Here is a 24,597-nt window from a genome sequence, read left to right as displayed (position 1 = left end):
GTTTTATCGAGGGTGTAGTCTATTACTCTTCTTAGTATTTCTGCCGTTCACCTGTTGAATGGAAAATCAACAATTAGCCACGGTGTGATCTACTCCGTGTTCAGTTTGTGTACTTCATTTGTAAGCCATATGTAGTGTTTTTATCTGCTGCCATCACCTGACTGTGGGACAGCTGTAACTGGGATTATCCACAGGGGTTAAGAAGACATTCTTTATACAAACAATTCTGATATATGGTATATTTGATTTAATTGTTGCTTTAGGTGGGGTCCTTTTGTTCTTGAACTGTTGAGCCCTATTCTCAAAGAATAAGAAATTAAATAGTGAACTGAGAGCTTGAATCTAAGTAAGTAGTTTGATTTTTACAGTTAATTGTTTAAAATGATAAATTAACCGTTTGGCCAGTATCATTTAATTAATCTAAGTGGAATATATTACACCTGGCATTATTGTCTTAGATGCCTAAACACTACTACAAAATAGACACAATGGAACAACATTATATCTATTAATATAATTTGGGATTTGATGAGTTGGATAAACTAATTTTTTCTCTTTTTCTAAATCCAATTTAAGGTCGTTAAACCTGTCATATATTTCCTTCTCCAGGAAAAAATGTTTATTTCTTTGTGGGAGTTCTTCTATGGGCACTTCTTTCGATTTTGGATGAAATGGCTCTTACGACAGATGACTGGAAAATGTGAATTGCAGCGAATTTTTGATACCTATGTAGGTGCACAAAGGACACACAGGATAGGTAATGTTTTTCGAAAAATGATAATTAAAAACGAATAAACATTTAACTCTGAATGAATATTTTTCTCAGTACTGATAGTGACAATAGCGCTTGCGTATCACGATCAAGTCACTTAATCTCAGTTTCATGATCTTTGAAATCTCACTTTGAATCCTTCCAGCGCTAAAACTGATTCTATAGAAAAAGAAACTATTATTTAATTCTGCATCTGTGCAAAGAATTACCTTCTCTGGCTCCTGAAATTCATCAGTTTTACCTTAGATTATGGTTGCAGCCTACTTTCTAGAGAAAAATCTCTATACTTCTATAAGCCCTTTGAAATTTTCACTTCAGTGAAGGAGATCCATTTTTATATTCAGCATCCTTCAATCTTTTAATCTCTTACGCAGTTCATGAAAGAATAATAACAGGTATCTAGTGATCCCTAGGAAAGATTATTAGACTAAAAATCTGCACTGTCCCATACTGTAGCCAATAGCCACATGTGGCTCTTGAACACTTGAAATATGATTAGCCTGAATTGAATGTGCAGAACTAGAAAATATACTCTGGATTTCAAAGGCTTTATATGAATGTAAAGGTATCTCATTAATAATTGTTTATATTCATTGTATGTTGAAATAATATTTTGGATCTATTGGGTTAACATATATTAACATTACTTTTATCTGTTTCTTTTACTCTAATATGGCTACTAGAAAATGTTAAGGTACATATGTGGTTCGCATTTGGGCTTGCATTATATTTCTATTGAACAGTGCTGCTCTAGTACCTTCTAAAATTGATCAGCTTTCAATACTTACTTGAAAATATGGCTTTAAATTAGAACACAGGAAGGTGAGAAATATGATGGAGGTCATTTCTCTTTGGCCAGAGTGAGGCAGACCAGGGATGGGCTGCAGTTCATGTTCACTGTGTCAGATGGAAAATCATGACTTAACCACAGCCTCTTTTGTGTTGAACAAGTGTGCTTCAACTAAGAAATCAACCCCTGTAAGATTTGAGGAGTGCGTGTTGGTAGCCAAGACAACAGGGGAAGAATGGCAGAGTAAGGAGTGAGTGAGCCTCAGGGCAGCTAGATGATTGAAGTTTAATTACTTCCCTAGATTTTTCACAACTTTGTAGCTGACTGAAATTATTGCCTGCTCTTTTGATTTGCTCTTTTGACTGCTCTGAGAAGAGCAAAGTACCTCTTGATAAGACCTCTTAGTAGTATTGATTGGTTTTTTATATTATGGCGGAAGAACACTTTAAGACTTTATTTTGCAGCAAGAACATTTTTCTTAAATTTTTCAAATTGCTGAGAAAAGGAGACTGTTTACTATTTGCCAGAAAAATTTGTAAATAGACCAGTAAAAAACGTTCTTGTGATTCTTGAAGCAGAAAGCAAGAACGAAAAAGCTGTTTTGCTTTTTGTCTGGTTAGAGAATGGTTGTCCAGATAATCTAAAGTCTTCCTTTTTGCCCCTTTGTTGTATGTTTTGTTTGCTAGCTCTTCAAATATAAATGCTTACTTCATAAGGCTAACACATGAAAAGGTAGTATAGAGTACTCTCACTGTATTCTTAAGATGAGTTTCTGGAACCCAAGCTATTCTGAGGCAGCCGTGGATGAATTTACAGCAGTTAGTAGACACTTGGGGGTCCGCACAGATAATTCTGGGGAAATTAGGTTGGTTTTACCTCTTTGGCTCTGGTATGTGTGTTGGGTTGAGAATTTTGGAATCATACTGTAAGGATAAAATTTTTAAATATTTGCTATGTTATTCATGTAGAAATTATATCTTCTGGAACTATTAAAGTAATTTATTACTGGCTTGATATTTATACTATTTGTTTGCATAATAATTCACAAACAGCATTTAAGTAATAATATTCTTTTCTTTTTTTCATTTTAGAAAACTCCTTGACATACTCCAAGAATAAGGTAGGATCATATCAAGGTGATTATTCTAGACAACTTAACTTGGAGATACTTTTTCTTTAAAAGAATGTCTCAATTTTAGAGTGAATTATTTTTAATGTCCTACTAGAAGAGTCTTTGCTGTAAAGAGTATTGAGTGAAATTTTCCCACCTTAGAAGAAATATTCTATTTTTTAAAACCTTTTTTTTTTTTCTGTGTGTGTATGTGTTTGTGTACACTACTCGTGCACAAAGAAGGTATTTGAATAATTTTTTTCTGTCCTGAGGTTTTGCTTGTTTATTTTACCTCAAAACTTGTTAGCTTTTGGGAAAGCAGCGTCTTAGGGGGAAAACTTTCTCATAGACTGTGTCCTTAGGATAGGTGTGGATAGTTATAGAAAATCCTGGGTCATGTACCTTTTGATCCAAAATAAGTCATACCTCATACTGTTTATTAGCTGCTGCTGTGTAACAAACTTATAAAATCTCAGGGCATAGGTTTATTATATAAATGCATTATAAATAAATGCATTATTTATTTCTTGCTCATGTGCCTGTGGGCCAACTGGAGAGGCTCTTCTTCAAGCTGGTGCCAAGTTCAAGTCTGTTGCAGTTGTCTCATTGTGGGACCTAGGTTGAAAAGGTACCTGGGAAATATTCTTCTCACAGTTGATCGTTGAACATCCAGCCACAGAGGCATATTTTAAGTTTTCTTGTGTCATGTCCATTAATATCCCTAAAGTAAGTTACTTGGCCAAGCCCAAGTCAAGGGGTGGAAAAATACATTATGCCCACCATGAGGCCATGTTAGGCATGTGGGTATATAATTCAATTACACAGGAGTGAAAAACAGGGACCAATAATTCGGTCTACCACATGCTTCCCTATAGTGCTTCACAATTTTTTTTCTCTATATATAGATTATTTGGTGTGGCAAAGTTAAGAGTATGTAACATGTAGACCATTGTTTGAAATCCCATGGTAGATCACAGCCAGCATTAAACAACAACAACAACAAAAGGAATGGAATAGAAAATAATTAGAAAACAGTGGTCATAGTAAGGTTAAATATGGTTTCATGAAAATTTAATTTTAGTTATCTGTGTGTACATCTATCTCTGTTTTAGATATCCATATATATGTTTGTATTTGGTCATGATGTACAATGTGGATCGAGAATATAGGGTCAAAAATTGTTGATTTGCTACTGTCTAGTGATATTAATATGAGTTACTGATTCATGCTGGAAAGAAAATGGACACTGCTGAATATTGCAAGCATATCTGTTAAGTTTTGGAGAGTGACCTATAAAATAGGTGCTTTACTGATTTAGTTAGTCTTTTATTTATGAGTGGTCAATGTGGGAATAACTCATATACATGAATGAATACCGGGGAGGGGAGAAGAGTCTAGAGTCCTACCCCTTTGTTTAGAATCCTATAAAGTGATAAATATTCTCTTTTTTTTTAATGAGACTGTAGGGATCTAGATAGTTAACAAGTTGCTCGTTCTAAAAATTTGTTTATACCTATCCCCTCGTATATAGTTCCATTAATTGAAACTTTGGATGCAATTTCACAAAGTAACAATATCATAAATTGTAGATGAACCTCTGGAGGGTTTCTGGAACTGGGAACTCACTTTCACGTCTATCTGTGTAACCATCATTACCAAAATTGATTGTAATGACATTTTTGGTCGTAAAATTTACTTATGGGATTTTATATGTGGTAAAATTACCCCAAACTTAAGTGGGACTGCACACAAGATGATACTTTTTAAGAACTCTAGTGCCTTGATCAAATCCTTGAGCGAAGATTTGAATGATTGCCACATGTTCAACATTCCACCAGGGTCTTTGGTATATATAAAAAAAAAAAGACTGAAATCGAATGTAATTAAAAACAGGCATTTAGAGACAGAAGAGGTAAATGTGGGCTGAAGTGTTTGTAGGCTTTAAGGTAGTGGTTACAAGTTAAAGAAAATAAAATGTTCATTATCTTTTATCTCATTTACTGGCAATTAAAGTTCACTTGAAAAGTAAACATTAAAATTGTATTCTTATGAATTTATTATTTAAAAATATAAATTGCTAATTGTGTTTCGGAGGGCATACTAAAAAGGAATAGTCAACAAATGGGTAGTTAAATACTTACGGAATTAAATCACAGGAGCTTTGCTTTCTTGTGGTTTTAAATCTAAGGTAAACTTGTCAATAAGCTAATGGAGGAAGTCTCATCAGTTTAAATATACAATTTATGGTGTGTATTGTGTCTCATTTGTATATTGCATTTACTTTGTAGGGTAAAATTGAATTCTGATTTTGTGATATTTCTATTAACCTGCTCTACTTTTATATTCCTATGAAAAAAATCTGAGTTCAGATTCTGATTGTATCACTTTCTAGTTGTTTGTGCAAGTTACTCATTTTCTCATTGTCAGAGGAGGTATTAATATCCACATGGTTGTTTCAGGATTAGAAATATTATTATAATGAAAGCAGCCTAAGAGAATACCCAGTACCTGATAGGTATCACTAATATTATGTTAGTGATGATGGGATTAAACCAACATACACTACAAAATTTTTAGAAGTTTAAAATATGCATGAAAACCTCTTAGTTATTTAAATACTTAACATTACCAATGATTGCTGTGAATAAAAGTGATTTTAATCTATTAAGGCCAGTTCCCTAAAGTAGTGATAGTGTGGTCCTGTTGGGTTGTGAATTGTTCTGTAGTGGAAATTCTTTCCTTGATTGTTAAAAATTGAGTCTCATTTGTTTGTATTTTACATTAGGACCAACCACTTATCAATTATATATTAAGGATTACTAAAACTTTGGGATTTATAAATGAAAATGAAAACCTTTTTAGAACTTGAGGAGTCTAGTTCAGTATTCTGCTAAGAGGTCTGGCTGCTATTCAATGTATGGTAATGTTGCAGAGCTCCACTGTACTTATGCATATATGGGTATTTGAAATTTAGGGAAAGAACACTTTGTCAGTCTAATCATGTTTTTGATTGGCTGTTGTTTGGTTAGAGCTGCTGTCTTAGCTCTTAAATAGTAACGATAACATTCTAGCTATTGAATGATAAATTAGTTTTATAGCATCAGTTTACTTGTCTGTGCATTGATGGTATAGTAATGCACATTTGCATATCTTTTGGTCTCTAATTTTCCAAAATTAGACTTTAAGTACCTAACCTTTAAGTATATAACCACATAGGCATTGTGATTCAAAAATGAAACATTCACACTCTGTGGTTACACTAACACAAATGTATATATAATTTCCCCAGATTTGCTTGCATGGTGAAACTCACTGTTGATGTTTGTTGGCTATAAATATAATTTGGCTAGTCATATAATTTGTAACTTACCATCAAGGTAGGTATAATAAAAAAAGAATAGATTACTTTTATGTTTATTGAATGTTATTTTGTAATAAAATCATATGCATAAGCATATATTATTTTCTTACAAAATATATGATAAGTGATTTGTATATGTTGCTTTCTTGTTGTTTATTATCACCTCCTTTTTCTTTAGCTCTAAGGTAAACATCATTGGGAAAAGGGTCTTTGTATACTTACGTAGTTTTAGGTTAAAAGAGAAAGTTTTAGAATTGCTGACCTAAGAAATTCTTTAAGTCCTGTATATTCCAGTATTGAATATACCTTCATGAGCTCCATGAGAACTTAGACAATGTTGGGATACATGAGAACTTAGAAAACGTAATGGGTTATATTTCTCCTCCATCCAGCTGTTATTTTGTTTTTGATTAGGAACCAAAGATCTACCAAAAGTTTAGAGAATAAGACAGAGATTGACAGATGGATAAAAAAGCAAGACCCAACTAACTGAATGTTATTTCAAGAAGCATACTCGAAACGTAAAGTCACAAACGAATAGAAAGTAAAAGCATATACCATGCAAACAATAAGCATAAAAAAGCTTTTGTGGCTTTCTTTTAGAAAATATAAACCTGGAGTGTTACTGGAGACTAAATCTTTTTTTTTTTTTTTTTGGTAATGATAAAACGGCTAATTTATCAAGAAAACATAACAGTATTAAATGTGTATACACTTATTAACAAAGCTGCCAAATACTTGAAGCCAAAATAGACACAGCTAGACGGAGAAATATATGAACTCACAATTGTAGCTGGAAACTTTACTGCATTCTCTCAATAAATGATAGTACAACAAGAAAATCGGAAGGCTCTATACAATTTGAACAATACGATTAACCATCTCGACCTAATTGACATTTATAGAGTGCTACACCCAACAAATGCAAAATACATATTCCCAAGTACATATGGAACAGTCATATAGAAATATCATATACTGGGTTTTTTAAGTCTCAGTAAGTTTCAGAGGGCTGAATGCAAACAGAGTATGTTTTCTGCCTCCAACAGCATTAAGTTAGAAATAAGAGGACTTCCCTGGTGGTGCAGTGGTTAAGAATCCGCCTGCCAATGCAGGGAACACAGGTTCGGTCTCTGGTCTGGGAAGATCTCACATGCCACGGAGCAGCTAAGCCCGTGTGCCACAATTACTGAGCCTGCGCTCTGGAGCCCGTGAGCCACAACTACTGAGCCCACATGCCACAACTACTGGAGCTCACGTGCCACAACTACTGAATCCCACACACCTAGAGTCTGTGCTCTGCAACAAGAGAAGCCACTGCAATGAGAAGCCCATGCACCACAACGAAGAGTAACCCCACTTGCCGCAACTAGAGAAAGCCCGCGCGCAACAACGAAGACCCAACGCAGCCAAAAAAATAAATTAAATAAATTAATTTTTTAAAAAACGAAATAAGAAAAATATAACATCTAGAAAATCCCCAAATACCCGGAAATTAAGAATCTGAGTAACCCATGGATCACAGAAGTACTCACAAGGGAAATTTAAAAAGAGAATTGAAGTGAATGGTAATGAAAACGCAACATATCAGAATTTGTAGAGTACACGCAAAGCAGTTTTTAAAGGCCTGAAATCAATGAGCTATGCTCATACCTTAAGAAACTAGAAGAGAGAAAATTAAACCCAAAGTAAATAAAAGAAAGGATATAATGAAAATAAGAAAAAATTAACAAAATAGTAAACATAAAAATAGGAAATATCACCAAGCTCAAAAGTTGATTCTTTGAAAAAATTAGTAATATTAATAGCCCTCTAGGAGCACTGATCAAGAAAGAGAGAAAGCCCCAGTTGCCCATATCAGGAATGATAGAGGGGGCATCACCACAGCCTGAAGTCACTAAAGTATAAGGAGGTTCTATGGACAGCATGATGCCAATGAAGTCTATAGCTTGGATGAAAGAGACAAAGTGCTTGAAAACACAGTTTAGCAAAACTAACACAAAGAAATAAAACAATTGAAATAGCCATATACCTAATAAATGGAATCTGTAATTTAAACATTTTGCACAAAAAAATCTTCCAATATTAGCTTCACTAGTGAACTCTTATCAAACATTTAAGAAAAAATAATAATACTCCTATTACATAAGCTCCTAGAAAATCAAGTAGAAAGAAACACATTTTATGAGGCCAGTATAATCCTGATATTAAAACCAGACAAGGACACTGTAATAAATGAAAATTACAAATCAATATCCTTCCTGAATATAGATACAAAAATTCTTCATTAGCAGTTTGATCCCAGTAATATATAAAAAGAATAATATGTCATGACTACATTTTCAAAATCAGTGAATGTAACTTACCACATTAACAAAGTAAATTAGAAAAATAAGATCATTTGAGTAGATACTAAAAAACTGTTTTGGCAGAACTCAATACCCATTCATGGTCAAAAACACTCAACTAACTAGGAGTAAAAGGAACTTCCTCCTCCCATTAAAGGCCATCTATGAAAACCCTGCAGCTAGCATGATAGGTATACAACAATGAAATATTGAATGCTCTCCACACTCAGTTGGGAACAAGGCGAGGATGTTTACTCTCCTTTTATTTGGCATTGTGCTAAAGGTCCTAGGCAGTGTAGTAAGGGAAGGAAAAGAAATCTAAGACATAATGATTGAAAAGAAAGAAAGAAACTGTCTTTATTAACAGATGACATAGTTTGTGAGTAAAGAAAATCCTAAGAAATCTGTAAAAATTACCAGCATTATTGATAAATGGATTTAACAATGTTGTAGGACACAGTATGTCCCCATATGTTAAGAGCAAACTTTTGGAAAACAAAAAAAGAACAGTTCCACTTACAGTAGCATCCAGAAACGTAAAATACTCAGGGATAAATATAACGAAAGCTATGCGAGACGTCTGCATTACAACTCCTTTTCCTGAGAAAACTTAAAATGGAAAGATATACTGTGTTCATCAGTTGGAAGCGTCAGTATTCTTAAGATGCTGATCCCCAAACCGACCTATGGATTCAATGCAATTCCAATCAAAATCCCAGCAAGCTATTTTTGAAGGGAGTGGCAAGCTCATTTAAAGTTTATACAGAATTTTTTTTTTTTTTTTTTTTTTTTTTGCGGTACGCGGGCCTCTCACTGTTGTGGCCTCTCCCGTTGCGGAGCACAGGCTCCGGACGCGCAGGCTCAGCGGCCATGGCTCACGGGCCCAGCCGCTCTGCGGCATGTGGGATCTTCCCGGACTGGGGAACGAACCCGTGTCCCCTGCATCGGCAGGCGGACTCTCAACCACTGCGCCACCAGGGAAGCCCTATACAGAATTTTAAGGAAACTAGTGTAGCCCAGATAATCTTCTCAAAGAACAAACTTAGAAGATTTATACTGACTTAAAGACTTTCTAGGCAAATAGATAAATATAACAGACGAGAGAACAGAAATAGACCATACATAATTTTTAACAAGGACGCTAAAGCAATTCAGTGAGGACAGGAATGTATTGGAAAACCAATAAATTGTGCTGGAACAACTGGATATCCAAATTGGGGGAGGGGAGGCTCCTATCTCCCTCTACATGTGAAAATTAATTTGATATGGACTTTAGACCTATGTTTAAACCAAAACTTTAAGGCTTCTCAAAGAAAGCATAGGAGAATATACATTTTCTGCCATGGGTTAAGCAAAAATGTCTTTTAGAGAAGACACAGCGTTACCATTTAAGTAAAAAAAAAGAAAAATTAGACTGCATCAAAATAAAATCTACTTATCAGAGACACCTTTAAGAAATGAATTGGCAAGACAAAATATTTGCAGCACATATATCTGATTAGGGACTTATATCTCGCAAAGAACTTTTAGAACTCAGTAATAAAAAGACAACACAATTTTTAAAAGGACAAGAGCCTCGAATAGTCACTTCACAAAGAGAAAAAATATTATTCATAGTAGTCTAAAATTGGAAGCAATGTGAATACCCATCACCGGGAGAATGAGTGAGCAAATTGAGGTGTATTCATACAATGGAATACTACTCAACAATTGGAAGGAACAAATTACTGATGAAAGCAAGAACGTGGATGAATTCTAGAAACGTTATGTTGAGCAAAAGAAGGCAGACACAGAAGAGTACATACTTTATGATTCCATTTATATGCACACCACAAAGTTATGGTGATAGAAAGCAGAACAGTGGGTGCTTGTTGCGGGAGGGATTGATTAGGAAGGGGCATGAGGGAACTTTCTGCAGTGATGAAAATGTTCCATATTTTGATAGGGATGTGGATTATTTGGGTATATGCATTTGTCAAAACTGGTCAAACTGAATATGTAACATCCATTCCTTTCATTGTATTTAAATTAACCTCAATTTAAAGAAAAGTAATGGAATAGCTGTACATGACTTTTACTGAAACAGTTGCCTTTCTTAAGGTTTTCATCTGTCAAATATCTCCGTTCGATAATTATATGTCTGTTATCTCTTCTATACAGGATATGAAAAAATGAGTTAGATACAGTCTCTGTCCTCAGAGAATTTTCCACTTAATATATAAAAATAACTATACTATAGAAAGTGATAAGAGTCACAGAAAGGTTACAGGTACATTATTATGCAGATTCCAAGAGAGGAGGTTACTTCCACTTCAATAGAATCAGGGAAAGCTTCCTGGATCTGGTATGTGAGCTAGCTTAGCAATGGGAAGAATTGATATGTCTAGAGATTGGGAAAAGGATCATTCCAGAAGAAAGGCCCAGGATATGCAGAAGCATAACTCCAAGTATGATTAGATTATTTTGTCTGGAGTATAAGGAATATCAGATGGAGTTTTGATAGTAGCTTAAAGAGGGATAAGAGTTAAAGAAACCTTATAAGGGTAAAGAAGGCCTGAACTTGCTTATTTCTTGAGAGGAAGGATCCAGTGGGCATTTATAAGACATATTATTTAAGAAATCTGTTTTATAATGCATAGAAAAAAAGACTGGAAGGATATCTGCTAATCTGTTACCAGTGGCTATCTCTGGTGGTAGGATTGAGAAGATTATTTGACTCTTCTTCTTTTTGCTCTTCTGCATTTAAAATTTAAATTTTTTTCCTTCTGCATTAAAATTTTTTTTATGTAAAAATTTTTTAATATTTTTATTATGTAATTTTAGAATTTTATAAAAAGTATTTGCTTTATAAGCATACTATGGTGGGAGCTTATTTGCTAAGAACTCATTGGCTTAGAACCTCTTGATTCTCAGTTAAGGAAGACTCCATCTAATACATCATGCTGCTTTTCTTCTATTTTATGTATGTATGATTTTAGCCCTACTGAAAATTTGAAACAAATTGGGTTTCATTTGGTTTTAATACACGCATTATGAAGTTGACTAAATACCTCAAAACATACTGTCCTTTTTCAGCAGTAGGGGATTTTTCTCATTCAGCTTTGTTTCACACAAATAGGTCTTACAGAAAGCGACACTTGTTGTTCAGAGTGAAGTGGACAGATGTGTCGTAGACATAATGAAGGAAAAGAATATTAACCCTGAGAAGGATGCCAGGTATGTGTTTCTACGGTGTTCTCATGTATCGTATGCTTACATCCTGTGAGGCTGGAGATCTCACACAGTTGTGAAACATTAGAGCTGAAGGGTTTGTGGAGATCATCTAATTCAACCCTTTCACTTCACTAGATGAGGAAGTGAGGTCCAGAGAGGTGAGTGATGGAAGCAGCACTAAAACCTATATCTCTGGGTTCCCAGTGCAGTTTATCATCTGCCTTCTCTAAGGTAACTTACCATTACTTTCCCAAATTTAAATAATGACTCCTGTGTCCTTCTTGTCCTTCAAAATGCAGATCCTCTGTCCTCCTCCAGGAAGGTCCTCTCATACATTTAACCCATTGTACTGTAGTCATTGATTTGCTCTTGTTCTTCTCCAAATAAATGCTGAGTTCCATAAGAGGACTTGACTTACTACATTTCTGTGTTCCCAGCACAAGTATATCGAGACAGTAAATACTTAGCAAGCTTTTCTTCATTTGGTATTTTCTTTGTAAATATTGAGGAAGGAGTAATTTATTTGGGCTGAAACAGGGGAGGGTACAGGAGAGAACTGTGACGATAGGTCCACAGAAGAGGTAACGTTTGAGCTGGACCTTGTTGAATGGGTAGGGGAGGACATTCCGTGCAGAGGAAGGTGCCAACAAGACACAGAGTCCTTGAGTATCTGGGAATGACAGGGAGTCCTCTGTAGCGGGAGCGTTGAATAGGCACAGAGCAGAGGTTGGAGAAGTGAGTGGAGTGCAAGATCAGAGATACATTGCAAGGAGGCTCGCATGCCCCACTGAGAGATTTAGATGTTGTCTTCTGATTCTTTTTTTTTCTTTTTAAGCAAACAAGCTACATTATCAGATATGTATTTTAGGAAGATGAAGGGTAAGTTTGAAGAAGTGGGAGGCTGGTAGAAGGAATAAAGACAGAACAGTCAGGAAACTGAGTCATTCAGGCAAGAGATGATGAAGCCATAAATACACCAGGGTAAATGGATATATATGATGAGGGCTTTGAGGGACATTTCAGAGCTAGAAAGGATAAGGGCTCAGGGACCTTTTGATGTATTGCTGATGGAGAGGAAGGTCAGAACTCGGAGCGTTCTAGCTTGGGGATCTAGTGCTTAGTGATTCCACTAATGGATTTAGAGTTGAGAAAGAGCATGCTTCTTCAGGGAAGATGAGCAGTTGTGTTTGGAAGCACGGGGAGAACGTGTCATGGCATTGTGTGTTGCTGTATCCTTGGAAAATTAGGTCTGCTGGTAGCATCTCACAATAAAGATTTGGGAACACATGAGATTGCCCAGAGAAAACATGGAAAGAAGTGAACGAATCAAGGATTTACAAAGTTTGCACTTTTGGAAGTTTGCCTTTCCAACCTGTCTTGCCCTTTTTGTAGGCCTTGTTCTATCACATCTTGCATGATGCTTTGTATAATGTTTTGTGTTTACAGAGGCTCTTGATGCTTATTGTATTAAACCAAAAGCTAGGGAATGCTTTCTAAATAGACATATGAACCACAAGCTATGGAAGGCATTACTTTATTGTGATAAGAAGGTACGATTTTTAAAAAATAATAACTTTTATCATTTTCAGTTTTAAAATCTGTATGAAGGCATGCTTACTACAGATATCTGGTTATAAACAGCTCTATTTGGATGTAGAAAGTGTGAGAAAAAAACCATATGATTCTGATAACCTGCAACATGAAAAGCTGCTTCTCAAGGTAAGTTTTGGTGTTCTGTATTTGGAGTTACACTGGAAAATAAATCAAGCATGAGCTAGTAAGGCCTGTGTGGAGAATCTGGAGGCTTACACAGCCATCTGATTTCTTTGCCTCTCTGAGAATTTTATTATATTGGTGAAAGATTTTTAGTTAACTATTTTTATAATTTCCTGATAGGCATCAATGAAATAGATTCAAATTTTATTTTAATGCTTTTAATTCTGAAATAAATTATAAACTTATAAAGGGAGATCTTTTCAACTGAGAAGTATGAGTCCACAAGCTTCAGATTTTTCCCCCTACTTTTTATATAAATCCTCACATAAATTAGGCATTTTTTCAGCTTACTCTTGAATTATGAACATAGATGTCCCTTTTCAGATTATTGTGTCAGATCTTTTGGGATTTATGAAATGTGCCAAATATTGCCACAATAGATTTAAAAATTAAGAGAGTAAAGAAATTTACTTAGGACCTTCCTATTTCTTATTTCTGAAGTAAAAACGCATGAGGCCAGCGAGGTGCTGAAATTGGAGAATATCAGGCCTGGAGTAAGCTTTCCAGATTATCTGATCTAGTACCTTTATTGTAGGGATGAAGTTAGTTCTAAGGCCTAGAGGAGATGAAGTCATTTGCTTTAGAAAGATCAATTCTGAAATAGAGCTGAATCAGCTGCCCATCCACTTCACGTATTCTAATTATATTTTTAAATGGTTATAGTTAGGGAAAATAGCACATGGCACCTGGTGTTAGGAGTTCGTTATAAACTAAAAGTGCTGTGGAAAGAAACAAACATTGAGAGTATTCAAGTAACAGTAAGAGACAAGTTTAAAAACAATAAAACTTGTTTTCAGGAGGAGATAAATATACACTTCACCTAATTTTAAAATTAAAAATAAAACTTGATTTTGTCAGTGAGGATAATAAAACTACTCAAAGGACTGTTGCTGCGGATTGAATTTTTATGTTTCAAGTGTTAACATAGTGCCTGGCACTCACTAAGGCTTGACCTCTTTATAGCTTCCTCGTCATCATTATTCCCTTATCTTCAGACCCTCTCTACACAATACCTTCCCTTTAGAGAAGGGGTAAGACCCAAGTCCTAGCATTTGAGTCAAGGGAATTTTCATCTTGGTGATTCATCATGAAACTCATTCCGAGGTGAAGAGCCAGTTGCTGGCAGTGAATCACCCAGCCTCACACATGCTCAGCAGGGTAAGGGGCTAAGGAGATCTGTGTTTCTTTAAGTACAGTCCAAGAGGCACCTTCACTAAAGTTAACCAGTGTTTAATATTCAGAATCCAAGGTTCCACCTTTGCCTACGAAATCAGAATCTTCAGGGGAGGAACCCCGAAATTTGATATTTATGCGTGCTGAATTTTGAGGTTTAGTGGTCTTACCTTGTCTCTCACCACATCACTGAGGCCTCATCCTTGGCATAATCAAACCCTTGCTGAGCTCATGGAGAGAGACTAAGGTGAGCAGGTGCATGTGTGAGTAATGAGAGAAGGGACCAGATAAAACCCAGTCTAATGATTGGATTAGCTTCAGGGCCAGAGTGCTGACCCTGTCTTACAGTAAGGTCACAAAGTCTTCACATTTCATTCTAGGTAGCAGGATACTCCTTTCATTAGGAGTCCTTTACTCAGCAGTACCTGAAATGGTAGTGAAGTGGGGAAAAAAAAAAAAGTGCAAGTATTTCTGTTTTGCAAATTTTCACAAACTTTCTTACCAACTTTTGTAAGTCTCTTTTGTCTGATGACTTGTGGTGTTGAATTTAGAAAATGACTGATTACATTTTTTAAATCTTATTTTGCACTAATTGGTTTGTTGCTATCCAATATTTGATAGCTGTTCTTAAATCCTCAATCTTAAGGAATATATTTACTTACAACCAAGTCATATTCTTTTTCTTTTAAAACTATGAAAATTTGTAAAATAATGATGATATAGGTTTTAATACTATCAGTGTTATTTCTCCATGATCCCCTGCCTATCTCAGACTTATTTTCCTTCTGATTAAGGATAATCACCGGCCATTAGAATAGCGTCTACTTAAGTATATAGTGTTTGAGACAAGGGCCAAGTGCCTGGCACTGTGTTCTTCTCAAGGAAGCAGTTTACTAATTCTGGTATATATGTATTACTTAGTAAAGACATCTCATTGTTTTCGATTTCTGTGTATTTGTTACCTTTTCAAAGTCTACTGTTCTTTGTATGTCTTTTAAATTGGAATAAGTATGCTACATTTTTTAGGCTAATTGAAAAGTTCTCTAAATATAGTCTTTGTTGAGCCTATGATTTGTCTACAAAAGTTGTTTAATTAAAAGCATTCGACTTACCAGTATATCAGCTATGAGAAGAAAAATGTCTTGGTAAATTAAGAGCATCACTATTATTTGTAATATGGAAGCATGTTTGTACAGCTTTGGAATCTTCTAATGCCCACGAAAAAATTGAAGGCTAGAATCTCCAAGCAGTGGGCTGACATTGGTTTCCAGGGTGATGATCCCAAAACAGACTTCAGAGGCATGGGAATACTTGGATTAATCAATCTTGTGTAAGTGAAAATAAACTTTCTTTAATTCTCTAAATGAAATTACATGTAATCTCTAATCTTGTTAAATTTTAGTAAGAATCAATCTAGTTTTATACTATCTCTGAATTTTAATAACTGCTGTGCTAAAGGTATTTACTAATGAGCTGGCAACAATATGAATACATAAGCCATATACTGTGTGTGTGTGTGTGTGTGTGATTTCTTTACTTACCAATACTTGCCTCTTTCTTTCTCTTCCTGACCGCCTTTCTGATACCTTTTAAGGAACTGTGTGTACTCTTTTCTTACTCTCTTTATCCTCTTGCCTCTTCTCTCTTGGCTCTCTGACTTCATTTTAGGAGGTATAATCAGATAAGATAATAATAAAGCCTCTTCACACTTCTTTGCCATCTGTGACAAATAATTTAAATCCCTGACTTCTCAGAGCCTATATGAACTGTCTCTTGTTTTTCTTCTTTAATATTTATGATTGGGCACATGTATGAAATCTCAAAATATGTAACTAAATCAGAATTGATAGCCAAAACTATTTTAGAAAGTAAGCTGGAAGATTAATATGAATATGAATATGCAAATGAAGATAGTCTAGTGTTTGGGTCTGTCCTTGAATTGTGATTTATAGACTATAAAATGCCTAGAATGGGAACGCTAACCATTAAGAAAGTTTGGATAATTGTTACTGTGAAAAATTAGTCCTGAAACTGAGCTAATTTATGTTAATATTCAGAAAAGATATCTAGGTCAATATGGATAAGGCCATTTGGGGGAAAATAGAAGATAACAGTAGGGCTTCAATATCTACAGTTTTTTCCAGTTACAAAAGTATTTCATTTTTTGTAATACCTAAATTGTATGAGTATGAAAGTTTTCCATGCATCTACTTTTCAAAGATAAAACACCGTTGTCTGAATAATAATAATAATTACAGAAAATGAGATTGCCAATTTTCCACTTTGATAAACAGAAACTTCCATATGGGGACTTTAATTAGAATAAATGCAGTTTGTTTTCACTTGGAAAAATTATGAAATATTTTAAAATTCATTATTGTTCAGAACACATGGATCTTTTGTTTTTAGCGTTTAAAGACCATCTTTTTTTCTTGGTACTTGTAAACTACACAGATAATTGAAACTTAATTAGACACACACATTCTTCTGATGCTTCCTTTCTTAACTTTTGCTGAGTAACCTTTCTTTTGGTTCATTTCCTCAGAAATCAAGATTTTTCAGCATTTGCCAGAAGATAATTTAATTTAGCTTAAAATTTAAATAATTTAACAGAATTTGATTCAAGACTGTGGTAAGGAGTTCTGATAGACCTTTAAATGATTTGCAGATATTTTTACTCTATTTAGAGCTAGTATCTACTAATTTGAAAAATGACCAAGATTCAGATATATTAATTATTTGATTGCCATTGATGTACTAGAGGTGCTTGAAAACATAAAATTAGCTCTAATTTCTCTATAATTATGTTTGTTGTCCTGTGTATGGAGCTATAACTCTTCAGGATCAAAATAAAGATACAGTCAAGAAGCAGGCAAGCTGTTCAAATACCTTTATGTAATGAATTTTTAAAATTTCTTGGCCTTTGTCATCAAATCTCTTGAAATATTTTGTTGCTTTGAAGGACAGCTGGTAGTTTGATAGATAACGATGTTTTAGGTAAATGAATGCTCAGGCAGGTATAAAATAAACAGGATATTTTACAGAAAATGAATTGGAGAGAGACTGGAAAAATCTGAATAAATGAGGAAATAGAAGCAGAAAGGTAAAATATACAAGCTAAGGCCAAAAATGTATGTAGGAAGGGAGAGGAGGCAGGAAGGAAGAAAGGAGAAGGAAGGAAGGAAAGAAGGGAAGGAAGTGAGTGCAGATTATTGTAAGGAATAGGTCTCCTTATTACATAGATGCTTATTTTCCTTAGATACTGTTTACATAGGGGTTTCCTAGGTTAAGTTCAGCAAGAAAATGAAAAGTTTCTCTGTGTTACAGGTTGAATATTTTAAAAGTAGCTTGATTATTGAAATACTAATATAATACTGAATTGTATTGAGTATCATGCAAAAAAAATGAAATATAAATAGTCTACTAAGGGCATTTTAGAGCCTGCCTCCAGATAAAGTAGAAAATTAGAACATGTAAAGAAAGCATTGCACTAAAACAGGACTTTTTTTTGTTTGGGGATTTACAGATCCCTTTGAGAATCAAATGAAAGTTTTGTATATTCTCTCCCCAGAAAATGTACACACAGAAAATGTATGAATAATTTAAAGTGATTCATGGATCCCTGTTCGTTCATGAATGATCATTCATTCATGAACTTCTAAGTCAACAATCCCTGTTTAAATGGGTTGAAAATTAGAGCCAGTGAAGAAAAATGGAAGTGTGTAGTATTAATTTACAGAAGGAAAAATAGAGGGACATTTGGTCAGAAATTTCTATGCTTTATGAAAATGTCAGTGACTGTGCCTTCTAAAATTTAAATAAACCATGGAAATCCATTTTTTCTTCTACTTCTTATCCTTACATAAACATCCAGCCAGTCATCATATGTGTATGAGTATCAGTGCATTATGGGGTGATACAAAGTTTGAATAGATTTGGTCCCTATCTTTAAGAACTCGAAGAGGTTGCATTAGTACAAGCCAACAGTATGTATGAACCTTTATATATTTCTCCGTTGTACCTGCTAGTACTTCTGTTTTGTGGCCAGTATTTTAGTTACACCACTGATCAAGGAGCGGTTTTTTTTTTTTTTTTTGCGGTACGCGGGCCTCTCCCTGTTGTGGCCTCTCCCGTTGTGGAGCACAGGCTCCGGACGCGCAGGCTCAGCGGCCATGGCTCATAGGCCCAGCCGCTCCGCAGCATGTGGGATCTTCCCGGACCGGGGCACGAACTCGTGTCCCCTGCATTGGCAGGCGGACTCTCAACCACTGCGCCACCAGGGAAGCCCAAGGAGCGTTTTTTTTTAGTGCAAAAGGAAGGCTATTGACTTTTTTCTGATTGCATTGACAGTGGCATTAAGCAATATAGACTCAAGTTACAACAGAAGGAATGAGCTCAGGTGAAAGGAAGTGTCCTAACAGGTACACAATGACTACTTTATAGAAAATTTAGAACAAACAAATAATCAGAACTCTAGATTTTCTTTTAAAACAGATAAAAGTCTCTTGTTAGATCATTTATTTGTCAAAATACTTCAAAGTCTAGCGAAGGGCCCATGTCCTGTACTAGATAGGCCTCATAGCTCAGAATTAGGTTTTGATTCAGAAGCATCTCGGAGTCACTGAAGTGACTTGAGATGGAGATTAGGATGCTTTTGGCAGTAAGACTGTCACTTTGACAGTAGCTTTTAAAATTGCTTCTGGATATCTTCAATTTGAATGACATGTTAATTTCATTATTTTTCTTAAACTTTTTCAGGTATTTCAGTGAAAATTATACCAGTGAAGCTCATCAGATTCTTTCGCGTTCAAATCATCCAAAGTTAGGGTAAGCTGGATATGTTAAAGAAACCATAAGCTCTTGAATTGAAAATATTTCGGGGTATTTTTAAAAATTAGATTATTCTAGTTAATAAGAACTTCATAAAGAGTATTGCATGATATATTATTTTATGGCTAAATGAGATCATAAACCAATTTTGTATGTAATTCAATATATTTTTATCACAAGGTATAGTTCATCTATAAAATGGAGATAAGGACCTTATAAAAATTTTCTGAGAGATAGATTTGAAAATAAGAATATAGGAAATGGCTTTGAAATGGGAATAAGAAAATGAGAAATAGCTTTGAAACTTGTGAAGTGAAATGCAAGTTGACATCATATTATTAGCTTTATCATTATTTTTATATTCCAATGATACCTATCTTTGAAAAAGCATTATAACACTATTACATCATAAAAATAAATACCCTGATAATGGAGGAGAAAATATCAGATTACTCAGTATATTTTAGAAATCAATGAGGGTGTATGTAGTATTCGTTTTAATTTTTTTTAAATGATTTTGGTTTTAGATATTCATGTGGCCAGAGCTTTGTTTTCATATCTTAGATAATATCCAGAAAATCAACAGCCTCTAAAGAACAAAAATTAATATATAGAAATTTTTGTGAAATCAATACAGTGTTAGAAATGGATCAAAGTTACTTTTTAATAATTCCTTGCATAATTTAAAATTTACTTTATGAGCTATTTTGGCTAGCTGGGATAACTGGTAATGTTTCTGACATAGGTATTCTTATGCAATAGTTGGAATCAATCTTACAGAGATGGCTTATAGCTTGCTGAAGAGCGAAGCTTTGAAGTTTCACCTCTACAATTTTGTTCCTGGTATACCAACAATGGAACACTTTCACCAGTTTTATTGTGAGTATTGAAATGAGTTAAAAGTAGAAATTTCTAAGAGAATTTTTTAATCCTTAGGAAAGTATTATATATAATACCTTTATCAAATATATAACTTATACTTGTCATTTTACTATTTAGGATCTTTCAAAAACAGGAAGATAATGGAAGATGGGTATCCAAGAGTATCTTGTACTTCAGTTTATATATTTGCTGATTTAAAAAATTCAGTGAGGCAATTTTTGACATGTATGCAAATGTAGGATTTATACAGTTTTTCTGTAGACATTTGTTTTCCAGTCAACTATAAAATGAATTTTTCTTCTTGTATACTGGTTAATGAATGCTGTTGAGTCAAGGAGAGATCATTTGGTTGCTCTTGTAAGGAAATTTAAAGGAACCTTTCACACACACACACACACACACACACACACACACACACACACACACCCCTTTTATTTCAAGGCCAGGTTTTCTTGTGTTAGGTTGGGGGTATTTAATAAACTGTTCCTAAAGCAGTCATATCACCGCTGTTCCATTAACTTTTATTGTGATGATAGTTGAACGCTGAAGGTTTATTTGAATGAACCCGTCTTCTGAAGATATTGCTCAGAAGCAAAGAATTCAACTCTAGCTTGGCTTCACACTCTATTTTTTCTTGATCTTTTTGTGTCTTTAGATAGGACATAGGAAACTAGCATATAGGAAACTACTTAGATAATAAGTGTCCAAATCATAACTTCTTCAACTCCATTCTTGAAGGAGTCATTCAGGTCTCTCTTTCCCACAACCTCCCCTGCGTTTACTTAATCCCGAATTCCAGGTTTGTCTACTTCTTAAATTTCTCTTGCATTTGTTACTTTTTCCTATCCCATTGTAACTGCACGACATCAGTCCTTTGTTACTACGTTACTGTAATAGCCTTTTCCCTAGTTTTTCAGTGATGACCCTCTTCCAAATCTCCACATTGAAGGTATAGTTATTTTAAATGAAAATCTAGTCATTTTCTTTCATCTTGTTGCTGAGGAACTGTTTTTTCCCCCCCACCAGTCTTATTTGATTTCCTCTCCTAAATGTCTCCTTGACTTTGAGCATAGTGCCTAAACTCCTGGGACTTTGCTAACTGCCTCCAGATATTTGTTTTCTGTATGAAATAGATGCTTGTGTAGTGCTGCCTGTTGAACATAAATATAAAAAGAAACAATCAAAAAACTCACTCCCCCCAATCAAGCATTTTACCGTATTTAAATAAATACAGGAGAGTGACAGGTAGGAAAGCAGTACAAAATGACCTCTGTGCAGTATTGTTTTCCCCTGCAGAGGGGTAACTGGAGCATCTTTGGATACTGTTGCTTCCAGTGCCCTCGACACCAGCATCTTGTTTGGCTCCTGACCAGGAAGAGCATCAGAGTAATATGTGAGGCGGAAAAGTCGTTATAGGACCTTCTTAGTTGCCTTGTTTCTATCAGTCATATCCATAGAGCTGTGGATCTTCAGGAAAACAATGAAGCTTATGTTTTTCAAATTTCTTGAAACATTTAAAGCAAACACACACACACACACATGTACGTACATCCATCTTTTACGCCGAAGTTTCCCCCTCAAAATTGATTTTCATACCCTTTACCAATAAAGTTTCATGTCTTAATTAAGGTTCTGCTTTTCTAGGAAGGGGTGTGTTCTGACTAGAAAATAATGTGAAACCTTATCTTTTAAACATACCTACCTTTTTTGGTTGCGGGACTGAGCCCAATTCGTTCGTACGAATCAGTTCCAAGGTAGTAGTTTCTATCTAAAAGAAAGAACTATATAAAGAGATTAGGTTTCACATTTTTTCTTTCCCTGTGATCTGTGTCCATCTCCCCTTTCCCCCTTGTCGCTCCTGCTGTTTTGCTGTTGTGGTTCTCCATGGGCAAGGCGGAAGCAGTGAGTGGTAATTTAGCTCCTTAGCTCTGCTGTCACCTTTTGTACATCTAATGTGTAAGCACATAGTCACTGTCATCCTGGGAAGTCACTGACCTTTGGTTTGGTGGTTCCAAAAAAAATAACTCCTCAAATTTACAACCAAAAAGTTATGACTAGTAACAGCTTCATTGAGATATAATTTATATACCATAAAATTCACCTATTTTAAGTGTACAATGCAATGAGTTTTAGTAAATTTACTGAGTTGTACAACCATCACCATAATCCAGTTGTAGAACATTTTTGTCACCCCCGTAAGATCCCTCATACCAGTTTACAGTTAATCCCTGTTCCTGTGGTTCTCCTGTTTTTAATCCCTGTGGGAAAACCTCAAGGGTCCCTGCAGCTTTGGTTAGGGGCAGTAGAAGCATACAGGGAATTGTAAGTTTAGAAATTTTTTATGGTGTTTCTCTTGAGTCTGGTGTTTTAAACTCCTAGAGTCAAAAGGGCAGTAGGGGTGCTTTGTGGAAACAACTCTTTTCCATCACTTCATGGCAAGCTTTGGGAGTCTTATGCCATGTATGGCCCTGCCAGCATCCTAGAATTTTGGTATCTTGCAGTTTCCTTATGTCTCATTAAATCAACTTAGCCATTACAGTCTCAGTTTTTTGAGTCAATCTTTTTCTGACACCAGTTTACATTATAATGACCTCACTCTGAAGCAAGAAATTTCTAGTATTTTACTCTTGAGCACTTTGTTCTAGACTATATAGTCATTTGAATAGGTAATGAAAGCAATTTAAAGGAATGGTAAACAGCTAAAACCTGATAGCCAGAAATACTAAAATAAGTTGTATTCTATAAAATTTAGATGGATGTCTGACTTTTCATACTACCTAGGACATTAATCTCCAAAGTTTTTGATTGCACACCCCTATCAGGATACGGGGGTAGGGTGTTGGAGAACACAGACTCAGTTTATATATGGATGAGTAATTTCTGTAGATGTACTATTGTGCTAATGTATGCACAATACATTTTGAATGAATAATTTTGAATGAAATAAATTTTGAATGAAAGAAAGATTTAAAATATTAGTTAAAAATAGTTACAGGATTACCATTCTCAGCTTGTCTTTTGGGAACAGGAAGCAGATGGTGTCTGTCTGCTCAAAGAGGCCTTATTCTTTGATTTTTTCACATATCCTGGTTCACAAAAATCTGTTTTATCATATATGAAGGGATTAATCTGAAATCTTTCTTCAGGGAACCTTCTTATGAAGTGCTGTTTCAATGTTGAAATGTCATGGTTCTTACCTGTTAATGTTTGCTTTATGACTAATGTTTTAAAATTGAATTTACGTTTATTTCACACTAGGCAATTATGATAGCCTAGCCACCCTTTTATGTAAAGTCACTGGCCTTATCCCCCCCATTTATCTGAAATAAGTCACTTCTATCCCTTCTTGAATAGCTTTTCAGAAGGGGACATGAGATTCTGGTGGAAACAAAGTCTAATTTACAACATAATAGAGACCACCTGCAAACTATGTGATTTGGGCAAGTCATTTAACTTCTCTGCGCTTCTATTTCCTCTACAGAAAAATGGGAATAACAGTACTGTATCATAGGATTGCTATGAGAGTGAGTGAGCACATGGCAAGGACTATAGAAGCATTTGTTAAATAATTAAATAGATACATTTGGTTGAATCCAAATAGGGTTTAGGAGCGGTTTTAAATTCGCATTTTTTTGTTGTTGTAAATATGTCTGTTTACACATTTATCTGAAATACTTTTAATATTTTGAGTGTTAATTTGGCTACTGTAATAAGGATATTGAAAAACAAAAATATTAAGCCTATTTCGAGTTCATGTATTCTTTTCTAAAAGGGAAGGTGCTGATATGATAGTTCATTGAAAAAAGCAGAAATAACTTAGATTTATAAATCAAGTAGAAAACAGCTTTTCTATACTTTATCCATTTTCTTGTACTTTCATTTTTCTGTTTCAGGGGTCTCTGGGAATAACTTTATTTCCTATTCTCAAGGTATCTTTTGACAGTCTCTATTAAATTTGAGGCATTTTGTTGATTTTTTTAGAGACAGAGTATATGTACTCTAAATATCATATTGAAATTGATATTTATTTTGAACATACAAAAATATTTCTTATAAAGTTCCTCAGGTTTCTAGTAGTTTAAGATGGTTTCTGATCATTGAATCCTATTATGGATTAGGATATACTTTTCAAATGAGATGGTTGGATGTGATTTCACTATTGAGCACTGTATTTATGGTTTCTTTTTAACTGCAGGTTATCTTGTGTATGAATTTGACAAGTTTTGGTTTGAAGAAAAGCCAGAAAGTATTATGTATTTCAACGTGTACAGAGAGAAGTTTCATGAAAAGATTAAAGGACTCTTACTGGATTGTAATGTATCACTTACTTTAAAAATATGA

The 24,597-nt window shown here is 34.7% G+C and overlaps 1 protein-coding gene across 1 annotated transcript; it reads left to right on the top strand.

The window, feature by feature from the left end:
- Positions 1-615: 615 nt before the first annotated feature.
- ELMOD2 (ELMO domain containing 2) lies at positions 616-24,597 on the top strand (the record flags this gene model as incomplete). The annotated part of the gene is made up of 8 exons (XM_079698929.1): positions 616-757; positions 2,654-2,682; positions 11,501-11,598; positions 13,185-13,314; positions 15,741-15,874; positions 19,303-19,371; positions 20,120-20,253; positions 24,452-24,597. The coding sequence occupies 8 exons, from the start codon at positions 616-618 to the stop codon at positions 24,595-24,597; spliced, it is 882 nt and encodes a 293-aa protein (XP_079555055.1).

This window comes from Hyperoodon ampullatus, assembly GCF_949752795.1.
Source record: "Hyperoodon ampullatus genome assembly, chromosome: 1".
Taxonomy (NCBI): Eukaryota; Metazoa; Chordata; class Mammalia; order Artiodactyla; family Ziphiidae; genus Hyperoodon; species Hyperoodon ampullatus.
This window is presented reverse-complemented; position numbering and strand designations above follow the sequence as displayed.